This window comes from Blennius ocellaris (assembly GCF_963422515.1).
Source record: "Blennius ocellaris genome assembly, chromosome: 10".
NCBI lineage: Eukaryota > Metazoa > Chordata > Actinopteri > Blenniiformes > Blenniidae > Blennius > Blennius ocellaris.
The window spans coordinates 19,967,006-19,978,522 of NC_137659.1; the positions used below are offsets into that span (position 1 = coordinate 19,967,006).

The 11,517-nt window shown below is 45.1% G+C and overlaps 1 protein-coding gene across 1 annotated transcript in view; it reads left to right on the forward strand.

Moving 5' to 3' along the window:
• The window catches only part of hydin (HYDIN axonemal central pair apparatus protein), a gene marked incomplete at both ends in the record, with an annotated part of 52,911 nt that overhangs the window by 24,545 nt on the left and 16,849 nt on the right, over nucleotides 1–11,517 (forward strand). The window contains 21 exons of the mRNA XM_080503590.1: nucleotides 124–251; nucleotides 633–746; nucleotides 1,440–1,520; nucleotides 1,617–1,766; nucleotides 1,852–2,091; nucleotides 2,541–2,655; nucleotides 2,733–2,825; nucleotides 3,781–3,951; nucleotides 4,043–4,180; nucleotides 4,466–4,593; nucleotides 4,947–5,021; nucleotides 5,148–5,399; nucleotides 6,883–7,026; nucleotides 7,356–7,679; nucleotides 7,766–8,085; nucleotides 8,159–8,341; nucleotides 8,989–9,108; nucleotides 9,239–9,398; nucleotides 10,787–10,959; nucleotides 11,030–11,231; nucleotides 11,317–11,410. Of these exons, the coding sequence (XP_080359716.1) occupies nucleotides 124–251; nucleotides 633–746; nucleotides 1,440–1,520; nucleotides 1,617–1,766; nucleotides 1,852–2,091; nucleotides 2,541–2,655; nucleotides 2,733–2,825; nucleotides 3,781–3,951; nucleotides 4,043–4,180; nucleotides 4,466–4,593; nucleotides 4,947–5,021; nucleotides 5,148–5,399; nucleotides 6,883–7,026; nucleotides 7,356–7,679; nucleotides 7,766–8,085; nucleotides 8,159–8,341; nucleotides 8,989–9,108; nucleotides 9,239–9,398; nucleotides 10,787–10,959; nucleotides 11,030–11,231; nucleotides 11,317–11,410 (3,405 nt within the window). The remainder of the gene's footprint in view (nucleotides 1–123; nucleotides 252–632; nucleotides 747–1,439; nucleotides 1,521–1,616; nucleotides 1,767–1,851; nucleotides 2,092–2,540; nucleotides 2,656–2,732; nucleotides 2,826–3,780; nucleotides 3,952–4,042; nucleotides 4,181–4,465; nucleotides 4,594–4,946; nucleotides 5,022–5,147; nucleotides 5,400–6,882; nucleotides 7,027–7,355; nucleotides 7,680–7,765; nucleotides 8,086–8,158; nucleotides 8,342–8,988; nucleotides 9,109–9,238; nucleotides 9,399–10,786; nucleotides 10,960–11,029; nucleotides 11,232–11,316; nucleotides 11,411–11,517) is intronic.

An 11,517-nucleotide genomic window follows, 5' to 3' on the forward strand; every position in this document is an offset into this window, starting at 1 on the left:
TTGTCGAGCCTCACTGTGTACATAATTCATCATTTATTGCAGGTTTTGCCTTGTGTTTACTCTCATGTTTTCTGTTATTGCTAAATATTCCACTAAAATGAGTCTGTCCCTGTTGTTTGAAAGGCTTCACAGTAGACTTTGAAAGAGTGAAGAACCTTCCCTGTGGGGAAACACACACTTTCACCATTAAAGCTGATCCTCTGCAAGCCAACATACAGACGGGGAACATCAACGTCACCCTGCCAATACAGGTACAGCAGCATAAAGACGAGAGTTCATTAAAGCTTACAGTGTGTCAGAATAACTGCCTTGAGCCTGAATGGAAACTCCCAACACGACCACTGACTTCCAGAGATTTATTTAAAAAGCAGTTTCCCAACAAACATTTCTAAAAAGGGGTTAATTCAAAAGACAGGTAATAGAGACTAAAACTGGTGACGAGACAAGGAAAACAAAGGCTGAGTGCTGGATGTCCAGATACGAAGGTACAGAGATGATCTGCGAAGAGAGTTTATATACACAGGGAAGGAGGAGAGAGGAGAAACACAGTTGAAAAACGAGGTGTGGTCACTTGAAACTCTGTCCATGCAGTTCCATCCCGTGTCACATAATTGTTGTTGCGGTGTTTCCAGGTGTCCGGAGGTCCGCTGGTGCAGGTTCGACTGTGTGCAGCGGTCACTGAGCCAGCCGTCACCGTATCATCAGAGTGTCTGCAGTTTGACACAGTGCAGTGCGGCATGTGTCAGGTAACGCAGAATCACACACTGTAAAACACCTGGTCAGTCTTGTAACGGGTAACTTCAACAGGAAACAGGAAAACATGGTTGTTTCTACTGAGGACGTGGATCAATAATGAGAAAAACTAATGAAAAACATCAAGATGAGTGAGCATTATATCAAATATAGCAGACAATAATATATAAACGAGAGCATTCCAGAGGGAATCTTGTGTGCCTGCCTCTCACTGCCAACATCTTTTGATGTCCGTTTCCATGGCAACAATGGGAAACAGCGTAGATAGATAAAACCAGGAGACGGCGGTAATGCAACAACAATAATAATCATAATGATGGAATTAAACATTCCCCTAGGATAGTGATATTTGCACCTTACCACTAAGGCAGACACAAGAATAATTGTATAATGTATAACTGTAAAATATGAAAGTGAATAGCGATAATGATAAAGATACTCACTGATGAATATTTACTTTAAAATCCTTTCAAGTCAAGTTTTTCTTCAAACTGTTCTCCTTTTAAATGTGAATGAAATCTCTGCATTTAAACTGCAGTTGAAACAGATGTTGGTGAAAAATCCTCAGAAAACGCGAGAAGAGCAGAAAAGTTATGAACTCATTGGCATTTTTTTTCACCTTCCTGCAGAGTCTTTAAAGCTGTGATTAAATCCGAATAATCACGTTTTACTACTCTTCCTGTTAGATGAGGGCGATCCAGCTGCTGAACGAGCAGTCAGTGTCATGTCAGTGGACCATCGCTGAGGAGGTGAAACCGTTCAAGAAGGTGCAACTCGTGGAGATTCAACATTTCAGTCTCAAAGTGAAGCAGACGGGACATGAGAGCAGATGAATTAACCTGCCTGTCGTTCTGCTCCTCCAGGTGGATAAGTTCCTGCCTCTCCACAAGCATACGGAGCTCCTCCGAGAACATCGGCCGCCTCCAACCGTGTTTGACATGATTCCCTGCCGCGGGACGCTGGACGCTGGAGAACGGGTCAACGTCCACGTGAAGTTCAGCCCTCTGGAGGAGGTACGACACCAGAGTTCCCGGCAGGAAGAGCCGTTGAGTTCCTGAGGGCAGATACGGAGCATGTTGCCTTCTCTCCCCCGGTCAGTGTTCCTACAGCAGGAGGTTGGTGGTCAGCGTGGCCGACAGCTCGCAGCGGCTCCTGATCTCGGCTCAGGGTCGCAGCGAGGAGCCCAGGCTGGAGCTCCACCCGCCGGTCCTGGAGCTCGGACCCTGCCTCCCGCTCTGCACCGACATGGAGGCCGAGGTGGCGGTGAGGAACCCCGGCTCCTTCCCCCTGGAGTTCTACATCCTGGAGCTGGACAAGCAGCACCTGGAGGAGGAAAAGGTGAATCCACGCAGTTCTGACCTTCCAGCATCCGAGGAGTTTAATCTGGACATTTTGGAATTCATCGCAGAACCAATCAAATCATTTTCACAACTTTTACAATTTCTTACAAGTTGTCATTTTTGCATAATTTTTTAAAATCTGACCCAGATTATTCTATTGATCTGTAGTCCAGAGAGCTTCATATTTCCACTCTTTTAAGGATTTTTTGACCCAAAACTAAGAACAAACCAGTGTTGCTGTTAATCATTAACATTTGTCTGCATGTAAAAACTAAGTAATTCAAGTTTTATCTGGTTTGTTGGGGGGGAAAAAAACATATTTTTTCCCTGAAAAAATATTGTGATGAAAATATGGAATTTAAAGGGTTAGAAAAAGACGGATGGATACATGGTGTGGGCTCTTCTCTTGACTCTTGCTTTATTTCTGCGCCCCCACCCCGCGCTCAGATCCTGCGTGTGACGAGGGGTTACGATGAGAACAACGTCCTGCTGCTTCCTCCCAGGACTCCTGGTGAAGGTCTTCCTGTAGAGTTACTGGACCAGTGCAAGGAGCAGGACGACGGTAGCTACAGGAACATCTTCATCCCACAGAGTCGTCCAGCTCGGCTCCGGGTGTGACGTCTGCGCGTTTGTGTGCAGGAGAGCCGGATGGAAACGTGGAAGGTGAACCTGCGAAACCTGACAACCAGGAGAGAGAAGCCAGCAGAATGGGCACGGAGCCAGCAGAAACACGTGAGAACACCAAGTCACAAAGAAGCAAATGTGCATCAGTGTAAAATGCTGTTTTTCTCCCATTCCGTTGATCTTAAATAGACATTGTTTTTTGCTGCCTTTTATTACAAATCCATTTTTATTTCTATAGCACCAAATACAACACAGTCATTTCAATGAACTTTCACTGAGAAAAGCCAACAATTAATTCCACAGGAGCAAAAAGAGGAGAGGGTGGAAAGAAAAACATCTATTTTAAGCGGATGGTCTGTGCTTTGCCGTACCATACACTCCCGCTCCGGCATGAACTGTGCGGTAGAACCGCGGCTTAACTGCAATCTTTAATAAATAGAAAGGCCTTGAGCCAAACCTTCAAAGTAGAAACTGTGTCAGTCTCTTTAACTGAACCTGGGAGCTGGTTCCTCCGAAGAGCAGCCTGAAAGCTCTGCTTCCATTCTACTTGTAGAAAACCTAGGAGCTTCCAGGGGGCAGCACTGAGAACCCCTTAACCTCCCCCCCCACCCCCTTCCCCTCATCTGAGCCTGGTTCTGCAAGTTTCTTCCTGTTAGAGGGAGTTTTTCTTTTTAACCGTCGCGTATAATTGCTGGATTTGTTGGATTTCTCTCTGTTAAAAGCACTTCGAAATGACTGCGTTGCATTTGGTGCTAAATACATTCTGTTTAATTTATTGCTGCAAATATTGGATAATAAAAGGCTTCAAATTGAAGTAATCACATTTTTCTACAACATCTACTTTTTCATCTTCTGCTGCTTCTTTTTGTGGACTTGCATTATAGAATTTCACTGTTTGAAAAATAAATGGTAGTTCTAAATCTGTGGAGGAAAAACGAAATAAAAACAAACTAAATTGCATGTGCTGTTTGAGACCCCTGCTATAGAGGAACAGTGTTTCCCAGGAACTCCTGCACTCGTGCTGTGTTTTCCTCTGTGTGAAGCGTGTGTTTTGTGTGTTCAGTCATTTCACAGTTGAACAGAAATGGTGATGGTGGCCGACTGGGAGAGCTGGAGATGACTCCTGTCTGCAGAGCCATCGCCCGCCACATGGGCCTGGACCTTTCCCCTGAGGGCCTGGCCGCACGCAACCGCAGAGGCATCGCAGTCCTCGTGCACGGAGCCCCGCAGACAGGCACAAACACACTCTGCTGACACACACAGACACACTCACACACAGAGCACTTTACGTGGATGAGTCTGTCTGAAATCCTATTTGTTTGCAGCAGTGAGCAGCGCTGCAGCGTCTCTGGCTCGTCTCTACGGAGTGGCGAGCCTGAGCGTGGATGCAGTGATCAGAGACGCTCTGATCCGAGGAGCCTCGCCTGTCAGCGCGACGGCGAGGCGCCTGTACCAGGACGCCGGTGAGAGTAACATGATATACTGTGGAAGTAGCATAAAGCTAGACCAGATGTTCACAAAGTGGACATGTGATGAACAGATGGTACTGTGATTTTATTTATTTCACCTTTATTTTACCAGGCAGGTCAATTGAGAAGCAATTCTCGTGTACGTTGACTTGCTGGCTGAGCGCGGCAGCAAGGAGGCACAAAGAACAACAGAGAAACACATACGTACATACAGAGCATGTGCTCTTTACTCAACCAGCACACGTTTTTAAAACATACTCTTTCTACTTCCTGTCTCAGTTCAGGACATGAAGGATACGACAGTCGTGCCTCCCGCAGAACTTCCCAAAGCCTCTGACCCAAATCCAGAATCTCGTCTTCTTCATACTGAACAAAGTGAAGAACTCTGCAGGCTACAGAACCTGGAGGTGAACAGCAACCACTCTGCTGCACTCAGATTATCTTTTATTTAATGGATTTAATCATCAGTTTCTCCAATTTCTGCAGCAAACACTTACAGATTGGCTTTTTCCTCCACTTTTCTGATTAAATCTATGAATAAAATGAAGCGTGAATCTATTGGACACAAGTCTGATACCATTTTTCATCCGGAGCCTCAAAACAAACAAAGGAAAATGAGCTCTTATAATAAAATATATAATAATAACTGAGTTTCATGAACAAAGGAGCTATATTTAAGTCTAAAACTCAATTCTGTCCATTAAACTTGGATATAAAGGTGACAGAAAGTTGTAAATGTATTGAATTTGTTTTGCTTCAGGGAGCAGATCTGTCCATCCTGCGAAGTCTGTTCACTGAACAGCTGCTGGTTGATCTTCTGGCAGAAAGATTTCAGGTACATGCAAACTCACTGCAGAGGTTCCTCGCCAGATCAAGTCAGTTTCACTGTAAATGCTACCGATAGACTCGTGTCTTCTCCTGTTACTCTTTGTGACCTGAATGCTTTTCTCTCTGAAAACAGTTTGGTGACTGTCACTGCGGGCTCGTCATCGACGGCCTGGCGTCAGCCTTCACCCCGTCTGCGGCGGACACTCTGCTGGTCGTTCTCAAAGTTCTCAACAACCGTAAGCACATTTACGTGGTCCACTTATCGAATTGTGACCAAGGCCTGACGGCCCAAGAGCCGGTTCAGAGGGAGGCCAAGACAGACGGCAGCACCAAGGGTACTGAAGAAGCTTCGCTGTGGTCCAAGGATCTCCAAGCAGAGAAACAGGTGAGCCCATCTGTGTGTGTGTGTGTGTGTGTGTGTGTGTGTGTGTGTGTGTGTGTGTGTGTGTGTGTGTGTGTGTGTGTGTGTGTGTGTGTGTGTGTGTGTGTGTGTGTGTGTGTTGTGTGTGTGTGTGTTGTGCATTGTACTACACGAAACAGAAACAAAACAAGAGCAATCACAGATTTCTCACCTCCACCCAGGGTTGACATGGACACAGGAAGTGTCACATATTCCATATCCAGGTTAACTGACTGCATTCATTTATTTAGTTTGGTGATCCAATGATCTGGTTTCATAATCTGAAAGACAGTATTGTTACCTTCTTTCACGTTGTCATCCGAACCGCAGTTGAGAAGCCGGACTGATTAGGGAGTTTCACTCATCAACTTGTGGATCAAGTCTGCTGGTAGCTAAAGCTGTCTGTCTGATTCTGATGAGGAGTTGATGGAGGGAGGAGGGTAGTCGCTGGTAGTTTGTGGAGTTGATGGAGGGAGGAGGGTAGTCGCTGGTAGTTTGTGGAGTTGATGGAGGGAGGAGGGTAGTCGCTGGTAGTTTGTGGAGTTGATGGAGGGAGGAGGGTAGTCGCTGGTAGTTTATGGAGTTGATGGAGGGAGGAGGGAAGATGGTGGCTGCGGAATTGTGTCCGTTTATTCCTTTATTAGTAAACAGTGGATTAACACTGGTCACTTCACACACACCTACAGTAAAGCAACGAGCGCAAGAGGACAACAACAAACTACACCTCCCAAAACCAAAACATGCTACGACTCCACTACCCACAATGCACTTGTCATTTAAAGTGAGAGACTAAACATGTAACAATATATAGAAAAATGAAAAATTGTAACAATTGGTTTGATCTGGATCACAACCAAACTTTGATGGGTTCTTCCTTTGATCATCTCAGTTTCTGAGATATCCTGTTAACAGACTGACAGACAAACGTAGGAGATTTTATGACCTCCTTGGTGGAAGTAAAAAGAAAGAAAATAATTGTAATTACACTAATATGAATGTTTCAAAATTAAGCATTTCTGTTGAAGTTGGTCTATAAGAAGCTTTTTTTTCATGCGCGGTATCTCAACTTAAAAAAAGTGTGACTTATAGTCTAGGAAATACTGTAATTACATATTCATGTCAACAGGTATCCTTTTCAAAGCATTATTGTGTAATAGCGAAACCTTTCTGAACCAGAAATGCCAGAATGATTCATTTTCACTTGAAATGTTGTCATGGAAACAAGGCCTGACACTGCATTCTGTGTCTTCTGATTAAAAGCTAAAAATAATGTTTATACATGACGCATTCTGGTGACAACATCAATAAATTGTGGGGTTGACGTTGGATTTAGAGGTTTTAACAGTATGTAAAACACTTTGTGCTTCATTTCTTTCTAGTGTGTAAATTGTGATAGAAACAAAGTTGTATTCATTGATTCTGCGCCTTCACTGACATCTATGTGCTCCTGCTTTGGTCTGGACTTCAGTCTGGCTTCAGAACGTACGAGCAGGACCTGGTCCAGATGGATCACATCCTGCAGTGCTGGGACCGGGTCCAGGGCTCGTTGCTTCTCCCGCTGCCCACTATAGAAGCTTTGCTGGGGTCCGAGGATCGCCAAGCAAAGAAACAGGTGAGAGCCAATCACCTTATTCTGTGAAGCTTTCTGTGGAGCGAAAGAGCTTTCGTGTGTGTGTGTGTGTGTGTGTGTGTGTGTGTGTGTGTGTGTGTGTGTGTGTGTGTGTGTGTGTGTGTGTGTGTGTGTGTGTGTGTGTGTGTGTGTGTGTGTGTCTGTGTGTGTGTCTGTGTGTGTATGCAGGATGCAGGATGCAGGATGCAGGATACAGTTTCAAATGGTGTCACCTTGTAGTCTCATTACTTAATTCTATGTAAATTCAGATATTGAGAAAGAATCACAGTTATTGCCGCTCTATTGATTCAGCCTTGTTCATCTTTTCTCAGTCCCAGTCTTCTGCTGGCAAGAGGAACAAGAAAGGAATCAGCAAAGTCATTTCTCCAGCTTTCGGCCAGATTGCAGAAGCACCAGCAGCACAAGAACTAGCAGCAGCACCGGCAGCAGCAGCACCAAAACCAGGGTCACCAGCAGCTGTAGCAGAAGCAGCAGCACCACCAGCAGCACCAACACCAGTGGCACGGACACCAGCAGTAGCAGCAGTAGCAGTAGTGGAGAACAACATTCCTCATATCGTACTGAACGTCACCGAGATGGAGTGTTTCAGACCCGAGGAGCTGGTGAAGAGCAGCCGTCTGCCTCCTCCAGAGGAGGTCTGAGTCTCATTGGCGCCAGTCATCTCTCAATGTTTGCAAACAGCAGACTGGTTGATGTCCTCCTCAATGTCCTCTGTCCGTAGGTGCTTGATGATTTGGGATTAGGACCGAAGGGCCCACCGATCCCTCCGCCCGTCTCCTTCTCTATTGTTCCCTTCCCCAAACACAGAGAACCGGTTCAGATTCAGCAGACGTGCTTCACCTTCCTGGGTCCTCCAGTGCCAGACGAGCAGGACGAGCAGGAGGACTCGGGACCGGCTGTCCCTAAAAATCGCATGAAGACCATCATGAAGGACAAAGAGAGGAAGGGCAGAGACAGGGCTCTCAAAACGAGAAGCAAATCACCCATCTGCACCGAGCAGGACCAGCACAGCACCGTCCTGGAGACAAAACGCAGCCAGAGGTGAGACGAGCACACCGACACCGACACCGGCTCCGTCCACTCTCGTTTCGCTGAACGTCTGTACATCTTGCAGCCTGACGGCGTTCCGCTGGGTGGTCCCGCCCGGGGAGGAGGTGGTCCTGAAGATCTGGTTCTACTCGGCGTCGCCGGGGACATTCGAACAAACCTTCAACCTGGAGGTGGCGGGGACGCAGAGACAACACCAGCTCACCTGCAGGGGGATTTGCACCTATCCATCCATCTGCAAAGACCACATGTGAGTCTGACAGAAAGAAACCCAGCATGAAGCTGAGAAGATCTCCACTGTGAGATGGAAATAAATCAGATGAAAAGTAAAAAGAAAAAAAAAAAAGGACAAATAATACATCAAACCTCAGGGTACAAGGTTTGAATGATGCAGGTCTGTCAAGCAGGAAATGAAAAACTGTCTTGTGGTATTTCAGAGACTGCTGATTCACAGAGGGAAGTCCTTGGCAGGCCGCCAGCTGCCCTCAGGGGTTTTAAGTGTGTTTTTCTGGGTGATTCTATGTCTACAATAAAACATTCTTGTTCACACTACATTAATATATGCTAATATTTACATTGGGTGTAGAAGGGGGAAATCATAAGTGAATATTCATGATATAGTCATTTTCTATATTACACAGAGTCAAAGCCACGATGCATCCAGTGGATTCGATATATACGTATCGCTCAGCCCTATCTCAAACTTCTCGCGTCTTCTATCCACATTTTGTCACAGGCATGTGACCAGATGTCTCTGGTCACATGCCTGTCTCTCAGGATTCTGAGCTATAAGACCAGGGTTTAACATCGTCGTTCACTTCTGTCAATGTAACTTTTGTTTATAATGTCTTTATTCACCGCTAAAAGAACTGAAGCAATGATGTGTTGTTTACGCAGGACACTTTTCCCTCACAGTAAGAAGGTGTCACAGTTGAAAGAAGACATCCAGAGAAGCTACGTGATCAAAGCTCAATACTTTGAGTTTGGACCTTTACTCTGCTGTAAGAAAAGAGACAGGTGAGGTTCCAACCATCGATCCAGCTCATGAGAACTTTAGGCCAGATGTGTCCCCACTTTCCCCCACCATGAGGATATGTTTGTCCTGGACGTCCTTCTGCATTCACAGACTTGTCTGTGTCCTCTATAGATACAAACAAGTGCCATTCCCAGAGAACACCGAAAAGCTGGTGATTCATAACGACTCAGGCCTGCAGGCTGACATTCAGTTCACTTTCCGTCATGACACCGAGGCCAACACGTTTGTCCTGGACCCTCCGACCATGAGCCTTCAGCCCGGCCACAAACAGGTACGTGACATTAGGCTTAAGACTCTTCTATTTAATAAAGCTTAGAGTAAGGGCTGGTTCAGGACACCCTGGACCATTTTCTAGTGAAGCTGCTGGAGGTTGAGACTGCTGCAGGACCTACTCTGAGCTGCTTTCCTTTCTCACTTTCCATGTTTCACTATTTCAGGACACTCAGAGCAATGAAATTGATTTTTCATTAAATTGATTTTGCAAAAATTAAGGCCCTAAATAACATTAAAAATCATTAGAAAGTTCAGATTTGTACATCCGCATAAACATGTGGAACCATTGCGATAATTGTTTCTGGCCATGACAGTTTTCATATGAAAATCAACTTTTTACAACAAAAAAACAAAAAACCTGCATCATATTTCTTGAGTTGATGGTCATGGTATTTCAAACTCTACAGCATTAAAATGGCACTAAAAAGCATTGAATTTGACTGGCTGATTTTTTTCAGAAATTCTGTCGGAGCCACTGACAACGCAACTTTTTTGAAAATAACTACAAAAGGTGAAACTTTTCAAAAATGCTCGGGGTCCATCGCCACGTAGACGATGACAAATAGAACTTCCTGGAAACACTCGGGGCTCGTCTGCTTATAGCCACTGAGCATGTGCACCACGCTGGTTCTGCTCCTACAGGTTTCTTCCTGTTTAAAGGGAGTTTTTCTTTTTCGTCGTCTCCTCTGCTCATGTGGAATTGCTGGTTTTTCTCTGTGAAATTGTCTTGATATGACTGTTAATGAATAAAATTGAATTGAATTCCAGTTGATTAAAGAGGAGCTTTGAATACAGTTACAGGACAGGTTTAAGCTCCTGAAGCTGCAGCAATCTGAGATTTTACTCTCACTCACTTTTAAAATAGAAGTTATTTTTGTATCCTCAGGAATCTTCTCTTCTTTTTTTGAATTTTTAAAATGTTTACCCCCAAAATCTTACATTTGGTTTGCACGTTTTCCTCCGGGTCCTCTGGTTTCCTCCTACAGTCTAAAAACATGCATGGGAGGTTAATTAGTGACTCTAAATTGCCCTTTGGTGTGAATGTGAGTGTGTGTGTGGTTGTTTGCCCTGTGGTGGATGGCGACCTGTCCAGGTGAATCCTGATCTCGCCCAGTCAGCTCCAGCAAACTGCAACCGTAAACAGGATAAGCGGGATAGAAGATGGATGGATGGATTGATCTTACATTTGTTTTCTCAGAATTCACAACATTTGCTTAAGAAATTGAGCATTCAGTTGTTTCCTTTTGAAAATTGCACTTTTTCCTCGAAATCTCGAAAGGGAGTTTTGTTCTTTAAAAAACACCTTTCTTTCTTCCACAAATCTGTCAAATCTGATAGAAATAAAACTGAATCGATTTGAAATGACAAACTCTTGTTTTGTCCCAGGAGCTGGCAGTGTGGGCCTACCCCACCAACCCGGGGCAGATGACGGACAGTATCGTCTGTCAGATCAAGGACAACCCGGAAGTTGTGGTCATCAACATTTCCTGCTGGGGAGTTCGACCGGAGCTGCTGCTGGAGCCCAAACACTTCCACTTCAACAGGGTTCTGCTGCTCAGGTACTATCATTATTATGTGTGTGTGTGTGGGGGGGGGTTCTTCCACTCAGCACGTCTCTGGTCTCTGTAGGAAGGAGAGTCGCACCGTGATGCTGCACAATAAGACGGCGCTGCCGGTGTCGTGGCGGCTGCAGGGAGTGGAGGAGCTGGGCGACGAGGACTTCAGCGTGCCTCAGGATCAAGGCGTCGTCGCACCACACTGCTCTTTCCCTCTGCAGCTGCACCTCAGGGCCAAAAAGCCTCTTCTTATCAAAAAGATTCTACGTTTGGAGGTAGAGTACGGCGAAAATCAAATCGGAAGAAACTCTGATCACGTTTCATCTGCTAATGTAAAAGGTTTCTTATGTTCTGTCCCAGGTATCCGACGTGGACCAGATTGTCGGAGTCGTGCAGTCTGAAAACATTCAGGTCGTAGTTGAAGTCTACGATATGAACTTTGACATTATTCCAGGTACAATTTATAATGTAATGGAGAAGCTCATTAAGCTCAGGCTAATAATTATTTCTCTTGTTTGAATGGCTTTCAATATTCATTTCAAACTATCTACAATAAAAGCA